General features: G+C 44.4%; 1 protein-coding gene across 6 annotated transcripts in view; it reads right to left on the bottom strand.

Annotated features, from left to right (window-relative positions):
* Positions 1–1794: 1794 nt before the first annotated feature.
* The window catches only part of LOC146665417 (uncharacterized), a 62421-nt gene continuing 42900 nt past the window's right edge, over positions 1795–21315 (bottom strand). For 4 of the 6 annotated variants that reach the window (XM_085413097.1, XM_085413094.1, XM_085413093.1 and 1 more), the window contains 30 exons: positions 20450–20636; positions 20263–20356; positions 19248–19290; positions 18871–18982; positions 15060–15192; positions 13578–13645; positions 13360–13414; positions 12351–12516; positions 11971–12077; positions 11651–11794; positions 11459–11568; positions 11236–11379; positions 10776–10901; positions 10567–10684; positions 10295–10415; positions 9765–9895; positions 9600–9676; positions 9460–9526; positions 9225–9339; positions 8081–8163; positions 7800–7991; positions 7570–7722; positions 7366–7436; positions 6864–6908; positions 6251–6301; positions 5962–6171; positions 5556–5834; positions 5044–5163; positions 4739–4946; positions 1795–4643 (listed from right to left, as the gene is read on the bottom strand). In XM_085413097.1, coding sequence (XP_085269223.1) covers positions 4588–4643; positions 4739–4946; positions 5044–5163; positions 5556–5834; positions 5962–6171; positions 6251–6301; positions 6864–6908; positions 7366–7436; positions 7570–7722; positions 7800–7991; positions 8081–8163; positions 9225–9339; positions 9460–9526; positions 9600–9676; positions 9765–9895; positions 10295–10415; positions 10567–10684; positions 10776–10901; positions 11236–11379; positions 11459–11568; positions 11651–11794; positions 11971–12077; positions 12351–12516; positions 13360–13414; positions 13578–13645; positions 15060–15192; positions 18871–18982; positions 19248–19290; positions 20263–20356; positions 20450–20636 — 3586 coding nt within the window. In that variant the 3' untranslated portion in view covers positions 1795–4587. Of the gene's footprint in view, positions 4644–4738; positions 4947–5043; positions 5164–5555; positions 5835–5961; positions 6172–6250; positions 6302–6863; positions 6909–7365; positions 7437–7569; positions 7723–7799; positions 7992–8080; positions 8164–9224; positions 9340–9459; positions 9527–9599; positions 9677–9764; positions 9896–10294; positions 10416–10566; positions 10685–10775; positions 10902–11235; positions 11380–11458; positions 11569–11650; positions 11795–11970; positions 12078–12350; positions 12517–13359; positions 13415–13577; positions 13646–15059; positions 15193–18870; positions 18983–19247; positions 19291–20025; positions 20152–20262; positions 20357–20449; positions 20637–21315 lie in introns of all 6 variants that reach the window. The other 2 variants (XM_085413098.1, XM_085413096.1) reach the window with 2 other exon arrangements.

Raw genomic sequence — 21315 nt, 5'->3', positions numbered from 1 at the left:
ATCTTCCAGGGATCATGATGCTACTTTCTGGAGACCTGATTGGTCAGTAGATTTCATACCTGTTTATCTCTAATCTGGATCTTAACCTGCTCCGGAGCAAGTTACCTTCACAGCAGCAACGTTACCATGGCGATGTAGCCCCGGAAGAAGTGAATCACCTTCATAGTATAGAAGCCCAGGGTAACCCTGAAGCTGTCTGGATAAGGCCTCAGGTCAGCTGTGTTTTGGTTTTTTTAAACCTCATGTTTCCTTCTTCTCTCCCTGGTTCAACGCTTGGTCTTTGAAAAGCAAATGTTTCTGTTGATTATGCAACGCTCAGTTTCACTTTGACATAGACAGTTTAAAGATTTGCAACCAAACATTGTGAAAGACATGGCCTTACACTGACTACCCCATGCTCCAATTTAGAAAACAGATGGGCATTGTGGCTCTGGAAAGTGAAGATGACACATTAACGGCTGCAGCAGCTGACTCTCTGCTTGCAAAAAGATCACAAACAATAAAGAGTTTGTGGGTTTAACCACTAGTTTCACATCTTACAGAATGCAACATACAGCGGTTTTTCATAAAATATCTCAAGTAATATACATGTGGTTTTCATGTATCTTCATTCAAGAACAAATACATGCATGGAATAATGTTGTGTAGCCCCTGGTCTCCATTACAAAACACCATTTTACAACAGCACCAAATCTCCATATCATAGATCTTTAAGTTGTAGGTAAAACCCTACCAGATCAGCATGAGTGCTGGCACCACTGCTGCTTGATCATTCAAATGCGTTCCTTAAGGTCCAGCTCATTAACTCACTCACATTACCTCACAGGTACTTACAGCAGTCCAAGCGATCTTTCATCCAGCCTTGCTGTCACAACATGCGCTCTCTTGAAAATGCCACTACCTCTCCACTCTCCATCACTCAACACCACCTCAGCCCGTGACTGCCTCAGAAACAGACCTCGTGCAGCTCCGAGGTTGTTAAAAACAACAATGCACTCAAACTTTTGAGTCTGTTGCATTTTTCTTGAATTGTTGATGTTACCTTTCTGTTCCATCTTTTCACCTCCATCACTGTGACCGGTGGACCTGCACGTGAACTCCCATTTGTGGCTGCTAAAGAGTGTCTGAATTAATACAAATATGCAGATGTGCTGTAGTTAACTGCCTGTATAAAGACAGATATTGTGCACTGTGCTTTCAAGATTAGAGCCCTTAAATACGGAGTTATTTCTAAGGAGGTTGCCTAAGGGTTTGATAGACAAAGAGGGATCATGGGACAAATTCTAGAAAACAAATGCAGGATTTTCAGCCCGTCTGTACCTTGTATAGCACAGAATAGGAAGGGCACCTCAATCAGACCGAATACTTTCAATGAATAAACATCTACGGCAGCCCTGCACTGGTGACCCATCTGGGCCCCTGGACACACAGAGGCTAACACGATTTAACATCATCACAAGTAAAATGTTTCGCTGTGAAACTTGGTCAGGGGGCAATGACTGAATACTTCACTTTGCACATGGTGGTAAAACTGCTCCTGTTCTAATGTTAACTAACAAAATAAAAATCCATTTTCACTCAAAGTGATCTTCTGGTGACTTTCAGTGAAATGGTGCACAGATGATTCCAGTTCATTTACAGTCACACAGCTCGGTGGAAACACAGGTCCACATGCTCCTGTGAGAGGAGGGACTTTGACCAATGCAGCATACCAGGAGCTTCTCAACATCGCTCTCACTCCTCTGTCTCCTCTCAGCTAACATACTATCCGTGTACATAAAACCACACAGTGACAATAGCATAGTAATTTATTAGGATTGAACATTATATTTCCAGATCAGGAAGAAAGTAGACAAATAAAGCTTTTCTCTCACTTGAAATTTGTACATATTTACAAAATGTGTTGCTCTGCCTCCATCTTTTTTCTTTGGAAATAAAACAGAAACTTTGTACCTCGTGTTTTTATTCCAAAAACCTTTCAAGACGATCCCACACACAGCGAGAAAGATGGTGAAACTTTAATTTTTAATGGCTTTAGAAATATTTTTAGTGCACGGGAACAACACAGAGGCAGTGTCAGTGACTGAGCTTGTTTGTTGAGGGATCAGTGTACACTGATAACACTGTACTGCTGTGTGGTGGGTGGTGCTGGAGTGTCTGCTCCACTAAAATCCATCAGTGATCATCTGTTTGGTTGTGAGTGTGAAACGTGTCTTTAACCCTATAATGCCAACTGTTTCATATTTGATAGATGAGTCTTTGAGACTTTCTCCCCGCCGAAAAACAAATAACTTGCTCAACAAATCAACAATAAATAGTAAAAAAAAAACCTAAATAAAAACAACCACATATATGCAAAATAATATTTAAGTTCTTTAAGAAAAATTGTCAGTAGTTTTAATGAACTACATTTGTTTTATAAATGTAATTTTCTAGTAATGATTGGTTCAGGCTTTACAGGGTTAACATGATTTGTGCCACTCAACACAAAAACATGACTAATGTATTAATGGGCTTGTTATGTATCATCCTTAATGGTTTCTTCTCAGTCATTTACCTGCTGCTCATATACTACACCCACACATACTTCCATCCAAGTGCAAAACTATTTTTTAAACCTCTATTTCTGCAGTTTTTGAATTACTGCACTAAAAAGAAATGGATATTAGCAGAAATGCTTCTTTAGCCTCTCATCAAAATCTCGTCAGCCTCTATTCAAAGAGACCGTGTAAACAAAGGTCAGACTGCTGCTGGTGTAAAAATACTACACAATTTAGCATGTACTGTTTATATACCTGATCTTACTGCTGACTAGTTCCTCACGTCTCTGTTAAACCACTGTGCTGTCACTGTCGAGCATCCCGTGCTGCCATCTCTGTCCTCTGTTATCTGTGAGCAGACACTACAGCAGCGTCACGGAGCGCCACGAGCTTGAAAGTGTAATGCAGGAGTGTCAGTCTTTCAGTGTTGGTTTTATTTGTTAACTTTTGTTCTCACCTCTGCTGTTTGGTTAGAGTACTACCTGGTTAGAGCAGAGCTAAAGCACTTTTGCTGCATTAACCCCGCCCTCGGAAATATGACACTGAAGGCTACATATAATCATGTACATGCCCTGAGCGAGCCTCCCTGTGTGATGCACTGGGAGAATCCAGTTATCTGGAAACATAACGCTGCAGAAAAACAGAAGCACAAGTGATGAATATTTAATGGACTCTTCTCTTTGGCATGTTTGACTGGCTTCCTCGTAATGGCTCTGTTATCTGTTGTTCAAAGAGGAGCAGTTCAGCAAGGACACGCCATTTTTGTCATGACGAGAAGCAGCTGTCAACACAGGGGAATGCACACAAGCAGATTCAAACCAGTGGTGTGTATCACAGAAGTCTTCTTCTCACGTGTTTGTTCCACTTTTCAGCATTGGGCTGTTTAGTAAGAGTCAGGTGCTTCTATTAAAAAGAATAGGAATATTAAGCTTCATGTAGAGTAAACATAACAAGTGAGTGCAGCAGTAAGTAAAGCAATGTCTCGACCTCGACTGTCATTCCCCACACAGGTGGATGGAGCACACGAGCCTGTGGGTGTCCAGTGTATAATGGGTGTGTTATGCACACCGGCAGGGCTTTGTGAGGGTGAATAAAGGCAATAGAAATGGGGGTTAGAGTGGACCCTTGTCCACATGCAGAGGTATGTAGTGTTCTAATATAACAGTTGTCCTTCTTTGATTTCACTCTTGGCTGGGTTTGTGAACCATCTGTCTAATAAAATGTCCAGTTTCGTTATTAAAATCTTAAGTTGAATTTAAATCAGCGTATAAGAGTTTGGTGACTGTGATGGGAGAGCCCGGGTCAGTGCATGCTTCAGATATGTTGCTGCCGGGTCTGAAATGATAGCTTGGGCAGAAATGAAGGACCAATGAAATGAGCAGGAAGCTTGCTACACTGACATGTAAACAGTGCAGGGTCAGCTCTGTATAATGTACATTTCATCAGTACTTTGTTACAAATCAGATTAACTGCTGCTACACGTATACCTGCTGCCAGTGATGTACCAGACACATGGAAGGCACTTCAGCTCAAGATCAAATAAACACAGATTTTTTAATTTAAGGGGTCTGTTTCATTCACAATGAATGATGGTTTAACCTGCTGTGTGTGTGTGTGTGTGTGTGTGTGTGTGTGTGTGTGTGTGTGTGTGTGTGTGTGTGTGTGTGTGTGTGTGTGTGTTCTACAAGTAAGGAGTGCACAACAAGCAACAAAAGTTAGCTTCAGCAACACTTAAAAGAAATCTTGCTTGTGATTGGTCAAGTTAAGCTTTTCCAGGCTCAGGTGCTGTCGATGTTCGGACCTGCTGCTGGACAAACTCTTCTGAATCCATCCAGTTTGGCATTATTGGAGCGTGGGCAGGATAGTCTCCAGAGCAGTCTGTTACCTTGGGAAAGACTTCAGCTAAGTCAGTGTGTTACCCTGCCCGACCTTTGACCTTTGATGGTACAGTCTGTGTGACGGGAAGGCTGGGGCAATGTCTGGGGCCAAGCAGACAGAGACAGACACACACTGTCAGCTGTGCGACTGGGTGTTAGGAGTTCACTCTTCAGATGAAGAAGTCACTGTCGTTTGGAGAATCCAACATCACTGCACCTTTGTTTTCTAAAGACAAACACAAGAGTTATGTAGGAGGATACCAGTACACAGAACACCGCTCCACCCATGACCGTCTTCACTTTGAGTCGGTCTGACTGTACCTGTCTGCGCGTCCTTCCCTCCTTTTCCTTTCTTCTTTTTCTCCTTCTTCTCTTTGGATTTGGTCAGTTGAAGTAGTCTGGAGGGGAGCTGGGACTCCTTCTCTGCTCCCTGAGCCTTAGAGGAGAAGGGGTTGAAGTTTTTGCTCATCCTCTTGGATCCAATGCGGAGGAAAGGTTCTTTGGTTGGGGCGGAGGATGAGAGCTCCACCTGATGTTCACCCACAATATTAGTCATTCAAGGGCTCATGCAGCAGCTTCCTAAACTCTAACACAAACGCGGTTTTAAAGCAGGACCTTGTTCTTACCTCTTTGGCTTGTTCTGCTATTTCTTTTAAATCCAGATCCAGGGACCCGGTGCTGTGGAACCTTAAGGAGTCGTCTGAGTTTGTGGAGGGAGTGCGCTGGTACCTCTGAAGCTCCTCCAACTGCAAAAATGATTAGATCATGCATGAAGATGCGAGTGAGACGGTGAAGGATATCTATCGGTTCATTTCCACCAACTGGTTTTCTTTTTGAAGCTTCTGTCATGGCTCTGAGAGTCATTATGCCAAATTTCCACTCTCCACCTCCAAAACTTGGCATGGCAAGAGGAAGCAGACATGGAAAAACAGAATTCACTACATCCAGTGCATAAAATACTACAGCGTGCATGACATGTAGTTTACTGATTAATTTGTGATGATTAGGTGAACGTGCACAGAGACTACAGCTACACAGCAGCCTGCCTGTGACGGCACTCGAGCACTCGAGTGTCGTCACAGGCAGGCTGCTCGAGTGCATCAGACTAGCAGCGCCTTCATCATACATGACCTCTGACCTGCTCTCTATTTGCGTCCACCTTCTGATTGTCTCTCCTCAGAGCCTCCTCGTCTCTCTCCAGCCTCCTCTGCGCCTCCCTCAGCCACTCCACGTCTCTCTGGTACTCTTCTTTGCTCCTCTGTAACATCTGCATCTCTTCTGTCAGCTCCCGACATTTCCGCCTCGTCTGCTCCTCTTCCTCCCCCAGCCTCTCCTCCCGATCTGCCAGAGCTCTCTCTTTCAGCTCCCACTCTCTCTCTCGTTTCCTCTTTTCTTCCTGATGTGCAGCCTGCTGTTTCTAAAACAAACCACAAGTGTGATGTCACAAGAAGCTGGATGAAAACATGAATCCTGCCAAACAATGGAACGATGAGCTCACTGCAGCCATGACTCAACATGTGAAAGCAGCAGTAGTGAGAGCTAACCTGCAGGCTGGCCACCTCCTGCCGCTGCCTCTCCAAACTCCTGTGCTTCTCTTGCTCAATGAGGGAGGAGGGGCGCGAGCTAGTTGAGGATGAGAGCGAGGAGCAGGAGGAGGAGGAAGAGATGGACTGTCTGGAGGAGGTGGTGCTGAGTTGGCTGCTCAGGGCTTGCCTCTGGTCCTCAATAAATGAGTCCTGCTGGATGACCACAGCCTGCAGGCAGGGACAGACGGTCAATGTAAAGTGAAAACTTAGCCTGAACGTGACCTCTGCTGTAAACGTGTATGTGTACCTGCAGGGAAATGAGCAGCTCATGGAGACGTGTCACACTGCGCTGGAGCTGCTGGAGAAACACACCATCACACCAGAGTCAGTAAAAACAGCTCAAACTGCTGTTTATACAAATAAGACCTCCAGTACATCACATGACTGGGTTCATCTTTATTTTCCTCCTGACATGTAGAAAGAGCTAGGGATGGTCACAGTTGTCAAGAAAAAAATAACAGCTTATGCAACAACTTCTGTCCTTCTGCTGGTGTCTAAGAAGATAAAATGTGTAAACACCACCAGCAGGTGGCAGCACTGGACCTACAATTGCTTGCAGCACACCATTAAACAACAGGAAGAGAAGAAGTGGCTTTGCAGACAGCTGCAGCAGTCAGTGAAGACAAGCTTAGACTGGAAAATTCTCAGTGACGGCAGCTCATCACAGAAAGGAAGCAGAAACTGTATTCTTATGAAACAGCCACGTCCATATTTTCAGCATCACCTTCAAAGCAGTTTTGAAGCTTTTCTTGTAAAATATATTCTTTGTCCTGTCCTTATCAAAAGTCCTGTGTGATGTAGCTAAAGTGATGGAGTAGTACTAGTGTGTCTGTTTGTGTTTGAATGAGGAGCCCACTTACTTCATTGTTTCTCTTTAGCAGGGTCTGCAGGCTGGCAGTGGCTCCCTGAGGCACACACACACAGTTCATGTTAGCACATTTCAAAGTGCTGGTCAGGTAACATCAGGATGTGGACTGCAGCGAGCAGAAGTCAGAGGATGGTAAAGTTCTGAACCTCTGATGGCTCACAGGGGAAAAGTAAAGTGCTGTGCAAAAACATTTATCGCACATATTTCCATTTTTAAAAAATGACTGTGACGTCAGAGAAGCAGCCTTCGATGTCTGCTCTGACTGACACTATCAACTACACTATCGACTCAACTTCATAACACTAATACCTGCGCTGATCTTGTTCTTTATTACATATGGATTTCCCACTCTGTTTATAGCAGCCATGCCTCTTCCCATTTGATCAGTTAGGCACATTTCGTTTTCATCACAGTAAAACCTGCAGGAACGTATTAAAGAAATGAGTCGTCTTAAATGAGATGAATAACCCTATGTGAAACACACACATCCCTACCTTCTTCAGCACGCTGTCGGACTCAGTCCTGCGGAGGTCCACTGACTCCTCGCCCTCTTCCTTTTCTCCATCTGACAGTAAGAGGAGGTGAAGGCTTTTAAAGGCTGGTCATGATAAAGACAGCTGCTGTGATGACGGCAGAGTCGGTCTCACAGGAGCGTGAACACCTGCCCTGACATCTTTGATGACCTGCTCGTGTCTTACTCTTGCTGCTGTTCATCTGATGACTGTCGAAGCCTCCAAACGTCTCCGCTCGTCTGGGCAGGCAGACTGGTCCCACGGCGCCCCCTGTCAGGCCGCCTGGACCGCAGGCCGCTGCACCAAAACCTCCGCTGACCAAAGCATGCAGGGCCTCCACTGACAGAGAGGAACAGGTTTGAACACGTCATCTCTGAGATGCACATGACGAGAAGTAACCTCAGAGGCCTGCTCACCTTCTCTCACAGCATCATTTATGACCGGCTCTCCTTTGGTGACGTTATCAGGTGTGGCTCTGAACAACATCCGCTCCATGACCGATGTGTTAGCATCCTCTGGAGACAGACTGCAGTTACCCAGCTCTCTAAAGATGTGTATCTTCTCCTCCAATAGACTGATAATCTGCTCATCCTTCCTCTGCAGAAGCTCTGGAATCAGGGACAAATGCAAACACACTCAACATGACACGGGACTCCCCGCCCACTACAGCACGTTAACTGGAACATCGGCTGCTCACCGCGGATCTCCTTTGCTCTGTTCTCCTGGTGTCTCCGGTCTTCTTCCGTCTCACTTGGGAGTCCCTCATCCTTATCTTTCTCCCTGTCAGAACACAAATGAAGGCCTGGCGTGATGTTCGAATACTCTCCAGCTTCTGCTTTCAGCTCAGATAAATGTACCACATTGCTCACAACGCTCAAACGTGCACTGCTGGAAACAGAGCAGCTCGAACTCATTTGCTAGATAAAAAATGAAAAGCTTATTTTAAAGGCCCTACAAGCTCTGCACAGAGGTCTGCCATACTGAAGATTTTATTTCTACTTCTTTGTTAGGTTTTAATTTGTGGTTTCAGTTATTATTGTCAGTCATTTCATCTTAAACTGCTTTTAATTTGGCGATCGCACTTTAATTTAATCATTATTCTAATTAATCTTTTTTTGTTCCTGCTTCACAAACAGTTTTAACGTGTATTTGATTTCTTTACTGGTCAAATGTTGTTCTTTTTTCCTAAATGACCTTTTTCGCATTACTTAGCTGTGCTTGTGCTTAGCTTTGTCTAATGCACCATGCTACATCATGTACAGAGTTTGATGGCAGTGTTATCCACGGGACCTCACACTGTGCAGCACTACTTCTTCCAGCAGGGAAGAAATAAAGTTTTGCTTTTTTGAATAGATAATCCACAAATTGAGCTCCACACTTTGGAAATGGAGCATCTGTAAACGGACTGCCATACTTGCAGTCTTACTCACTCCTACAAGCCACATCAAAGCATACAGCCATACAGCACTTTACTTTGTGTTTATCCACCTCACACCCACGGCCTCTAAAAATCACCAGTGTAGCTGAGGCGCATGCTCGGACTGTGGGAGGAAGTCACGTAGGCACAGGGGGAACATGCAGACTAAAAGGCTTCAGCCAGGATTCAAATGAAAACTTTACTGCTGCGAGGAGACCGTGCTAACCGCTGCTGTGTGCTGAGCACCCACTACACTTGTGTAAAACATATTATTTCCTTTGACCCTTCATGTTAGGAACAAACTTCTGCAGAAAGGACTTGAAGTGCATCTGCCAGTGATCTTTGTGTGTGTGTGTGTGTGTGTGTGTGTGTGTGTGTGTGTGTGTGTGTGTGTGTGTGTGTGTGTGTGTGTGTGTATTCTCACATGCACTGCATAGCGTCCTGTATAATGGCCATCCATGTGTTGCGCTCCTCCTTGCTGCTGGCCAACACCTCCACCATTTCTGGCTTTTCTGTGCCAGCTGTGATCAGAAACAGACCTGCAGGAGACACGAGGCAATCCTTGATGAAACCATTGTGGTTCGTGCTGACTAAAAGCCAGACTGAATCACACAGTGACTGAAATCCGCAAAAGATGTGAGAGAAGGAAGGAGACTGACCTCGCTCCTCATTTGCCACTTCTCTTACAATGAGTTTGTGTAAGGAGATGACCGTGGAGCGCTGGTCCTGGGAACAAAGGCTCCAAATCAAACCGAATCCTTGGGTACAATCTTATGCATGTGCCGAGTGCCAAACTTACCAATGAGGCAAATACATATTTCTGGTCTTTTTCCTGAAGAAAGACCAGCACATCTGTCAGGAGCATGGCGTGGACTTCTGCAACACACAGAAACAAATATTACAGCGAGCTCCAGTCGGAATAAATTCACGTCAGGTTTGGTCCAAAGATGCAAATGTGATGAACCTTTGAGTCTTCCTGCAGAGTTTTTCAGCTGCAGCGCTCCATCGTGCAGCAGCTTCCTCCCTCTGATCAGGTCCTCTTTAGCGAACATCTGACCACTCTTCATCCTCATGATGGACTTACTGTCAGTGCGACTGCAGTGAGACATTAAAGGTTTACACTCAGGCACATTTAAGAGCACTGCTGTTTCTGCAAGCTAAGCTTACAGAAAAAATCTAAAACTACATGCAGAGAGTAAAACACAGGCTGAACATCAGCACTGCTCTGAGCAGTCAGCACGACTAGAAAAGTGGTATATATGTGGAAGGTACAGCCCAGGTATCAGCCAGCCTTTAAGCTTATTCATCATTCAGCGTTCATCAGTTGACATTGTGTAACGTATACTTCAGGCGTTGGTTTGGGAGCGTTTGTGGAGCGCTCTGAGCTAAGAGTGGGCAGGGAGGCGACTGTCTGGAGGAATGAACTGCTCTGATGACCCACGTGATCAGCTGATCCAGGAGTAGGCAAACTCCATCACTGACACTACTGAGTACCTGTACACCTCCTTCAGGCGCTGTTTCTTCTCCTGCTGGTTGACTTTATTATCCACAGCCGTAATCAGCTCCTTCACAAGGCGCAGCGCGTCAGAAACCAAGCCGTGCTCCTTATCTGACTCTGTTCAGAGATTCATAAAGAGTTTAGGATGAATTATGTTCTGAGGAAAGATGTTGGACACAGTGTCACCGCACAGTTTTTAGGTGACGTTTGAAGAACAATGAAAGATGCGCTTGACTCGGTGGATGCTGCCACGGGTCTTCATTCTTACCTTTGGTGTGCTGAAGGATCCTCTGGATCAGAACAGGATATTTGGTGATCCTCTGAGTCACCAACAAAATACACTCTGGGATGCTGAGCCGCCGCACAACACTGCTGCTCATTGTTCTCTGCACACAAAGATACTGAGGTCATGCATAGATCCCAGACAGTGCAGGTGAGGTCCTCTGATGTGCTGCGTGTACAGAGAGCAGCTCTGACCTTGACGAAAGCCTGGAAGCGTTTATCTTTGGCGTGCAGTTCTTTGTACAGACTGACGGCTTCGTTGTGGCGACTGCAAAACTTGCCATAAACTTTTGTCATGCGGACAGAGCTGCAGCCTGAAAACTGAATTTAAGAAGTCACAAAAAAGAAAGTAAACACATTTAAGGTGGAAGCAAATTCAGCGCTTTCCATAACATGCTGTGAATATTGTAGTTCTTCCATTAACTCAAAAGAACTGCAACTTAATGGAAAGACTGCCATGATCTTTACTGCAACCACTGACACTACCAAACGACACCCCTGATTTCCAAACAGATATCTTAGAGTTGAACTTAACTAAAAGACAACAGCACACACTCCACACACGAGGAGTGTAAGGGCCACCAGAAATGGATTTATTTCAACTTTATTTACCACTGACACGCACGCATACACCCTCCTCATGTCCTCGTCTCACCTGTTTAACTAAGATGTCTCCAATGCTGCAGATGAGGAAGTTGTTGCTTTTCTGTCTCTCGGTTGATGCATTTCTTTTTCTCTCCAGGAGCAATGAGAGGAATTCTGTGTGGAACTCCAAGAGATCGTCCAAAACAGGGAAAATCTAGGGAAATGTTGGACAGACAGGTCGTTATACTGTGTGTACCCAAGCGTGTCGACGGGTGAAATTGCTCTTTGATCACCTTGTTCAGAGTTTGAAGATCAAGCTGCAGCTCCTTCTGAAGGCCTTTGTGATACACTTCCGACATAATCTTCAGAGTCCTCACATGGTGAACCTCCGTCTGGTACAGCTCTGTGCAGAGAAAACACTCTTATCTCCATGTTTGGCCCCGACAGCAGTCTGTCACTCCCCACTGAGTCACAGCACAGTTTACCATAAATGACATCTTGTCTCTTCACTTCATCTTTCTTCAGGGACTTCAAGAACTTCTTATCCACCATGCCGCTCCAAGAATCAGCTGCCAGATCTTTAATGTCATTTTCAAACTCCATCAGCTGGGTCTCAGTGATCTCAGTACCTACACACACACACACACACACACACACACACACACACACACACACACACACACACACACACACACACACACACACACACAGCAGCTCAAACCATCATTCTTTGAATCTAAACTGTGTGTGTGTGTGTGTGTGTGTGTGTGTGTGTGTGTGTGTGTGTGTGTGTGTTGTGTTCTACCTTCATCAGTGAGAGACTCAGTTGAAGCGTTGACTTTGCTCCCCTGATGGAGAGAGTCGGTGGACTGGGACAGCACTTTGAGGCGCTTGAGTGCAGCATCGTCTAACCTGAAGGAACAAAACTATGAAGATGAGCAGGATTTTAATGGCTTTGCTTTCTACATACATCACATAGTCGCAAGAACAATATGACGCCTTTGGAGCTGCCACTAGTTCTAGTGACAAGAACAGAAAAACCCGTCTTCACGTCTGTGAAGAGCACATCGAGCGACGGCATGTGTGCTCAGTGCTGAGACAGTCACTTGTGCTCGTGTGTACACGTGACGTTTAGAGCTAACTGGGAATTTTCAGAAACAAAGTTAATTAGTCGTAACGTCTTACGATGGTATGTTGCTAATGGAGATGCTCTTAGCCAGGTTGCTGTGAGGGCTGAAGGTTCTGCGGTTTCTTCTCGGAGACAGCATAGGAAGGTGGTCGTTGGGCATTGTTACTGTTGACCAACGTGACGATGAGGACCTTGACGACAGCGATGATGTAGAAGATGTAGCTAGATAAAAATATATCAAAACAGAAAATGAATTTGATTATTTGCTCATTAAAAAGCAGCAATCTAGTTCTTTTGTAGTTCTCTTCTTCATACTATGAGCCAGAAGGTGTCTATCAGTGGAACTGCTGGGACATCAGAAGCTCTGTCTACCAATCAAAAGCAGCTCCCTCTCTCTGCGTGTGCTCCGTCTGCTCAGGTCTGAGTTGCAAGCATGCTTTAGAGCTTTAGTTCGATGAGAACTAAAGCTCCTTCAGAAATGCTGCATTGCTACCTCCCAGTGTCCTTATTTGACTTGCTCTTTTACAAACTGAGTAAAAAGTCAAACATGCTGCACTCAATCATAAGCTTGTTCTGTGTTTGTGCCATCACTGTACGCTGGCTTTGGAGTGACAGCTGGACCTTTTTTCTATCCTGACAGAGGAACAGCACTGAGTGAAGACAGGAATTTGTCTTCAAGTACATGTGTACATTAACGTTGTGTTGCACTTTGCAGTGCGGACAGTGTGCGTTTGTGCGGCACCGACAGAACGTGGAAACCTCTCTTCTTTTGCTAATGGGCTTCTGCTGATCATGGGAGTGGTGGAATAGATTCAAACTCAGCAGCTTTCTTAGTAACACAGCTGTGCAGTTATTTTAAAGCACCTGTATCTAAATGAATGACTTGAGACCCACAGCTTTATTTTAATGGTCACTAGGACATATACAGATAAAATCACCAGTCAAATCTGAGGGAAACTGGGAATTTTTAGACGGATTGATATAAAGGATTCTTTGAAAGTGTCTTTAGCTTTAGTTGATTCGCTCCCCTGTGTCTCCTCTGTAAAGTTCTCCATGTGTTCTTACTTTTACTCCTCGTGTTAACAGACGACCCAGGAACGCCTTCTGGCACCGCCGCTTGCTGATAGAGACAAACATGACAGATTAAACTTAAAGAAGACTTGTAAAATACATTTATGATGGATTTATACCTCACCTCTAAATTAGAACATGTGGTTTAGCTGTTCATCTACAGTTATTCCTGATGGTAACACATTCATCATGAGTCTGTGTACCATACCTACCTTTATTCTGTTCTTTGCACAGACAGACGGGCTCTCCGTGGATCTGTCACTGACGAGGACCCCACAGTCTGCAGGCAGCACAGAAACAGCTATGTTAGTGTATTCACCCCCAACCACACACACACACAGGGTGCCACATTCATCTCACATACTTTAATGTCTTACTGACCTCACAGCACTTTAGAGGGCAGGTCACATACATTTATGCAATGCTTTATTCTTACAGCTGCCATAATGTCAGGAGCTACAGTGGCTCATCTCTGCAGCAGCGTTTCTGACACACATGCTATATTTCACTTCATAGCTGGATGTACTGTGGTGGGTTCACTAAGGAGGAGCCTCATCATCAGCATCACTCTCTTAGGAAGTCTGAGTGCAGCTGGAGCCTCTAAGCACCGTGCTTCTCTTCATTGGTCCTCGGAAATTCTCCTTAACACTCTTCCTTGACCTCATGACCTTCTCCATCAAGATCACCGTGAAGTGGAACAGGAAGTTTTGGACTATTCAGCTATAGCCTTGATATTTCCGTCTCTTTAACACTACAACATCCTTTGACACTCTTCTCTTCTGCGTGCAAAGGCAAAGAAACCAGAAGGCAGTGACTGCTGCCATGGCTTCAGTCCAGCTCACAGGAAGAAGAAATACCAGCGCTGGTCAGTGCTACCCCTCAGCCTCCAGGCAGATACACCTATGCTATCAATGTCAAACTCATACCTCGCCTCGTTTTGAAGTCATCACATTCACACACTTGTGCATCCATGCCGTCCACACACTTACAACAGTACTCCATCAGCCTTTTATGGCTGATGATTGAAAAACTAAACCCATAAAGAAACAAGCATAAAATCATCCGCCAGAAAAACTGGCAGGTTCTGTCCCCAGGTTTGGCTGCCTCCTCCGGACTGTCCCACTCAGCTTTAACCTTTTCTTTTGCTCAGTTTTCCAGCTTCTTTGTACCTGCAACACCTTCCATCATCTTACCCTGAGTATTTTCCTTCAGTTTGAGGCTTCAAGTCTGCAACTCCACAAATACTGTCCAGTCAGCTCTGTCTGTAAAGGCTGGGGTACAAAAGAGGTCTGCTGGTTCTGTTCCTGTTATTAAAGGCCAAACAAGTACAGAGTGGATCCTACCACAGCAAGCCCAGCAGCTAAGTGGACTGTGGGTGAAAAACCATACAGGCAGAGGAGGACCAAGCACAAGCCACACAGAACCCTGTTGCTGTCTGATGACTGCCCAGACTATTAACCACTACTAATCACGACTAACCACTTCTATGTAAACAACTACAGCATTATTACACAGAGCAGTATGATGGTGTTATCAAAGGTGTGAAAACGCATGGAGATAACGAAGTACGGAGAAGAGGAAGTGGTGATCCCAGACTGGAGGTGAAATAAAAAGCAGGAAGGAAAGAGCAGAAATGCAGCAGGAGAGTAAGAGAGCTGGCACGTGTCAGAAAGACAGCGCTACGAGGGCCTTACTGTTGCAGGAGAACGTTTCCTTATTGCACAGGAGTCTGCCGCTGTGCTGACACAGCGTGGAGCCGGGGGGGCACAGGGGGGCCTTTTCTCGTGCTTTGCTCTCTTGCTTACCCTCCCCCCTCCTCTCCTTGTCCTGAAAACAGCAAAGACACCAACACACTTCAAAACCTGACATTTCTCATTCCTTTGAATTGAGATAGTGCACTGTTCATTTCTGCATGCCAACACACACACACACACACACACACACACACACACACACACACACACACACACACACACACACACACACACACACACACACACACACACACACAGTTCCTCTTTTGCTGTCTGTCTGGTTGTTTTGCAGAGTTCTGTCCGTCTTGATGAAGCCACTATTTTACCATAACGTATGTGATGGCATTAGATAAAAATAAATCTTTTTCTGAGATGTATGATGTCACACTTCGTTCCTGTTTTTGGCTTCAGATTTCCTTTAACAGTTTCAGCAGGGTTTTGTATTGTTACGTCTCAGTTTTAGTGCAGTTATTCATTTATTTGAATATTTGGTTTCACTTCAACTTTATTTAAATTCAGTTCCCTCTTTGGTTTTTTGGGTAGGGGGTCTGCTGCGTACGAGAAATGCACAATGAGTCACATTAAACTCGTCTGAACTCAGACTAATTACCTCTAACAAATGCCAACAAATGCCACTGTGTCCACACTGATATTTGGCATATAACCTGTATCATCCTGTGATAAAAGGCAAACACAGCACATCAAAAACATTTTACTATTCGATTTTTTCATGGAATAATAAAAATATCTCAGTTTAAACACTTGATATGGTTAAGGACCTGACCGCGATAGTTAGTGGCCTAAGATCATCACACTGCCCCTCTGATTCTCTTCCCCCGAGTCTGCTCAAAAACACTTTTAATATTGTTGGCCCTTTTATTCTGAAATTGATTAATACGTCCCTTACTACAGGCTGCGTCCCACTATGCTTCAAACAAGCTGTAGTTCAGCCTCTTCTTAAAAAACAAAACCTGGACCCAACTGTTCTGTCTAATTACAGGCCCATCTCAAAGCTTCCTTTTCTATCTAAAGTTTTGGAGAAAGTGGTCTATCTACAGTTGCAGGCACACCTCGATTCTAATATGATCTCAGAAAAATTTCAATCTGGTTTTAAATCATTACATAGCACTGAGACAGCACTTTTAAGGATTTTTAACGATATTCTCTTAACTATGGATTCTGGCAGCCCTGCTGCCCTTTTACTGTTGGACTTGTCAGCAGCTTTTGACACGGTTGACCACGACATCCTGTTATCACGGCTAGAATCGCATGCTGGCCTAAAAGGATCTGCCCTTCAGTGGTTTCGCTCCTACTTGACAGAAAGGTTCTTTTATGTCAATATGGGCCCCCACAACTCCAAATTAGCTCCTCTTAAATACGGCGTTCCTCAAGGCTCTATTTTGGGTCCCGCCCTCTTCGCACTCTATTTGCTGCCATTGGGCTCCATCTTCTCGCGGTACAGCATTTCATTTCATTGCTTTGCGGATGATCTACAGATTTATCTACCTTTAAAATCAGGATCAGATCAACCGCAGCTCTTATTACGCTGCCTTGACGACGTTAAACAGTGGTTATCATTAAATTTTTTACAGCTAAACGAAAACAAAACTGAGGTTGTCATTTTTGGCAATTTCAATCATATCGACAGCACGTTGGGTACCCTCTCCTCGTATTGTAAAACACATGTAAAAAACCTCGGAGTTTACATTGATGGTTCTTTTAAATTGAATAAGCAGGTGAGTGCAGTAGTTCAGTCCTGTTTTTTTCAGCTAAGACAGCTAGCCAGGATAAAGCCATACCTTCCGGCTGACGTCTTCGAGCGTATCATCCACCTTTTTCTTACTTGCAGATTGGACTACTGCAATTCATTGTATTATGGCCTAGATCATGCCACCATCCATCGCCTTCAGATGGTTCAAAATGCTGCTGCTCGCCTGCTAACCGGTACCAAACGGAGAGAGCATATAACCCCAATTTTAGCCTCTTTACATTGGCTCCCTGTCCCCTACAGGATCCAATTTAAACTCTTACTTTTTGTTTTTAAGTCACTCAACGCCCGAGCCCCCCCCTACTTGTCAGAGCTCCTCTCTGCCTATGCTCCAGGAAAACCCACGAGATCTAGTTCAAAACTATTGTTGTCCATTCCACGGACTAACCTCAAATCTCGTGGTGATAGATCCTTCTCTGTGGCAGGTCCCAGACTTTGGAATAGTCTCCCCTTTAATATTAGATCTGCTCAAACTCTTGAGCAATTTAAATCTTTACTAAAGACACACTTTTACGCTCTGGCTTTTAACACATTATGACCCAAGCATTTTGGATTTATCTGAATTAGTTAGTATTGTTTCAATTCTTCTATTTTTTGTTTCTATTGTTATTATTGTATTACACTGTAGTTTTTAATTTTATTGTTATTGTTAAGCACTTTGTGCAGCATCGGCTGTTGGAAATGTGCTATATAAATAAATCTGACCTTGACCTTGACCTTCTGTCTTCTATTGTGAATAAAACATGACTTTAAGAGATTTGTAAGATTTGTAAGTCATTGCACTGCATTTTTATTTCCATTTTACACAACATCCCACGCACGGCTTTGATGTGCAGACCTGTAACTGCACAGCTCTGCAGTGAACCACAAACTATCGTCACACTGACTTCACCACAGTAGCCCACAAGTAGCTGCAGTGGGGTCAGCCTGACTGTGCTTGTATGACCCAGCCAGGCTTACAAGCCACAGATCATCTGATTATCAGATCATATAGTCATCATATAGTCCGGGTGTCCAAAGCACTATATTAGTATCTGGTGTATTTTTGCTAACCATGAGAAAAATTCCAGTCCACTCACAAACAAAACTTTAAATATTGCAGGTATATTTGGGTCAGTTTGTATGCATCCCTAGTCACAGAGTACACAACTTACACACACATGGCTGTGTGCAGTCCAGCATGCAGAGTGACAGTGAAGACTCTGTATAGGTGGAATCATGGCGGAAAAGTTCACTTAAAGAAGAAAGAGAGCCACAATGGAGCTCTTTGTGACTTAAAAAAAAGAAACTATCAAAAAGCCTGCATGAAGAACAGACAGTTGGTTTCACTTCATTACAAACTAGTTGTCTTTCATGACATCTGTGTTCTCTGCAGCAACCCACAGAATTTTGACACTTCCCCCTTTGACAGATACAACATGCAGACAGTCTGCAGCGCTATGCTGAACTGCCCGCAAACAAACAGTCTGACAGCTCCAACTGCGAGCAGTTACAATGGACTGCTGCTTTTATAACTACTTTATATATCACCCATTCACAATTCCAACGATTAATCACATTTGGACCAGAGAACAACATGGGGTCAGTATCCTGCCCAAGGACACTTCATCCTGCAGACTGGAGGAGCCAGGGCTCGAACCACCAACCGCGCGATTAGCAGAAAACCTGCTTAACATCCTGAGCTACAGCCACCAAAGTTTGGCATGCTGTGTTTTAAATGCTTCATTACCCAAAAACACAGTGAACACAGTCAAATGTTCACCTGTGCTGAATACTTCATGCACCTGACAAAGTATGGAAAAATTCAGCATTTCAATACATTTGCAAAAATAAAGAATATAACTGAAATACCCTGGTTTTTATCAGCCAGGGCACACACATGGACACATCAGCGTTACGCTCTACAGTCATCTCCAAACATACGTCAGAGTGTTAGAAAAGAAGAAGTGGCTGCATCACATCCTGTGTGTAAACATTTCTCACCTTGACTTTCTTGCTCATCTTGTTGCGGAGGTAGCTGAATCTCCGACCAATTTTAGGCCCTCCTTTTCCCTCAGTTTCGCTCTGCAGGGGACCTGGCTCATCCTCTGAAATACTGAACAACACAAAGGGAACTTTCAAAGGCACAATGCTCATTTCTATTTATATCAGCAAACGTTTTCCTGTTCTCTCAAATAACTGAAACCCATTAACATTAAAATAATGGGCCTGAAGAAACAGAATAACAAACTCAAATGAAAAACCCAACAGGATCAGCGTGCCATGCACTCAGTTACATGCAGCCTGTGCTGCATCTCTTCAGTATGATGTGCTTTAAAAGTGAAGCAGAGAAAAAAAGATTTATTAGCTTCTCTTCCTACCTGGATGCCAGTGACCCAGAGTGACTGCAGAATGAGTTCACACCTGCATGAGGCAAAGACGACAATCATCATTTGATCAGGACAACACAGCTGTAGTCTGAACTGCACAGCAATGTCTTCAACGCCACAGTTACCAAGCAAAGCCTGCTTTTAGTAATTGGTTGACACGACAACAAAAGTGATGACTGATGAACTCCATTGCACTTCTAACCCTAATAAAATGACTAAACACAAAGTTAACCAAAGACATTGGCAGATGTGCTGAGTCAGTACTAGTGCCGTGCTCTGTATCACTGGCAGGAGTACCGTAAGAAAAATAAACGTGCACAGCTACATACTGTTTTTCAGATGTCAGCAGTTCCTTGATAGCCTGCCTTACCTTTTCTGTGGGCGGCTTCGTGTTTACAGACTGCATCCTATGTGCTCTGTGTAAGTGTCTCACCTGCAGCAGCCTTCAGCACGGCTGCTCAAACAATCAATCATTCCCTTCATACTTTGTCATGGGTAATATTACGACAATAACACTGTTTTAGTAAAAGAACCACCTGAAAGTAATGTTAATGCACTAGCTGGTCAGAGGTTTAGGTCACATTGAACACGGCACACTGAAAGGGAGACACTCGTCACACTTACACAGACTAGTTTATTAGTTTAGGCTTCTGAAGACAAACACGTGGGGTCCAGCAATGGGTCGACACATTTGAACTGCTTTGATGGTCAGTGTTACAGGACACCAGACTGACAGAGGGAACACTACAGGGACAATCTTCATACTTACTCCCTCCCTCCTCCTCCTCATCACTGGAGGAAGAGCCAATGGAAAAGAAGCGTCTAGTTTTTGGGAGGAGCGGAGAGATACTGACAGAGAAGCTGATTCGTCGCTTTGATGGAGGAAACCCACTCGCTAAAAGGTATTCATGGGTGCAGCAGGATGAAAGAATCTTAGCGGAGAACGTCGAGAATCTTTACTTCTCAGAACAAACGAGAGGCAGAGACAGAGGACTGAGAGACTCACCCTGTACGTCCCGCTGAGTGACGGTGACCATGGAGATGGATTTGGTGAGAGTTGGATGATGAAAGATGGCAGGACAGCTGACAATCAATGATGTCTAACAACACACAAGAAATGAAAATGACAAGTATATAAATCCGTCCTCTCATCGAATAACAAAGCAAAAAAAAAAAAAAGTAAGAGGACACACCTGGCTATCAATGCTGCTGCTGTCTCCTTCCTGCTCCTCCTCGGTTAGGGAGGCCAGAGACCCCCTGTCCAGGCTCTCCACCTGTGAACTCCTGCCTGCAGCCACCACCTCCTGATCACTGATGCTGGCACACTGTGTCTGGTCCTGCACCACTTCTGTGCCCACTTCTAGACTTTCTAGACTGTGGCTGGATGAAAGGAGAAATGAAGTAGGACCATGTTTCCTGACTCAGGTGGCACACTGTTTTCTGCTGGTGATGTGCACGGCTCCTCCACTTATCACTCAATACTGTAGTATAAAACCAGTGCTCTGCTCTGTGTCTGTCTCCTCATAGTAAGTGTGCTATGCTGAGTAGTTATTATTTTACAACTTTTATACTTTTATAGCCTTTCAGGACTTTCTGCCAACTTTCTTTTAATTTAGTTCCGGTTCGTATTCATGTCCAGGTTCTATCCATCCATCCATGCATGCACAATCCTGATTTATACACCAGTGTCGTTGGTGACCAGCTGTCATAGGGCGAGAGGTGGGGTAAACCATGGATGGGTTTGACTGTTTTTACATCCTGGACGAACCCCCAAATTGTTATATTTCACCAAAAGACTTGGGCAGAGAGTGGAATAAGAATAAAGTGTCTGGGTGGAAAAGCTGTGCACCGGCTCCACAAGAGAAAGGAGGCTGGCACCTGGAGCAGAGAGAGAGAGAAGCAGGGTGCAGCCACAAAGCACACAGCAGCCTGCTAGGCTGAACCACACGTCTAACCAGACCTCATTTCATAATGCGCATTGGTATGTTGTTGTGTCATCTTTCTCTGTGCTCGTCTTACATCATAGTCAGAGGTTTTAAGTCGCTCTTCTATCGAAGAG

Source organism: Rhamphochromis longiceps, linkage group LG7 (genome assembly GCF_057381845.1).
Source record: "Rhamphochromis longiceps isolate RC_006_pf linkage group LG7, R_longiceps_female_GT1.1, whole genome shotgun sequence".
NCBI classification, from domain to species: Eukaryota; Metazoa; Chordata; class Actinopteri; order Cichliformes; family Cichlidae; genus Rhamphochromis; species Rhamphochromis longiceps.
Note: the sequence above shows the minus strand (reverse complement) of the source record. Positions and strands in the feature narration are given on the sequence as shown.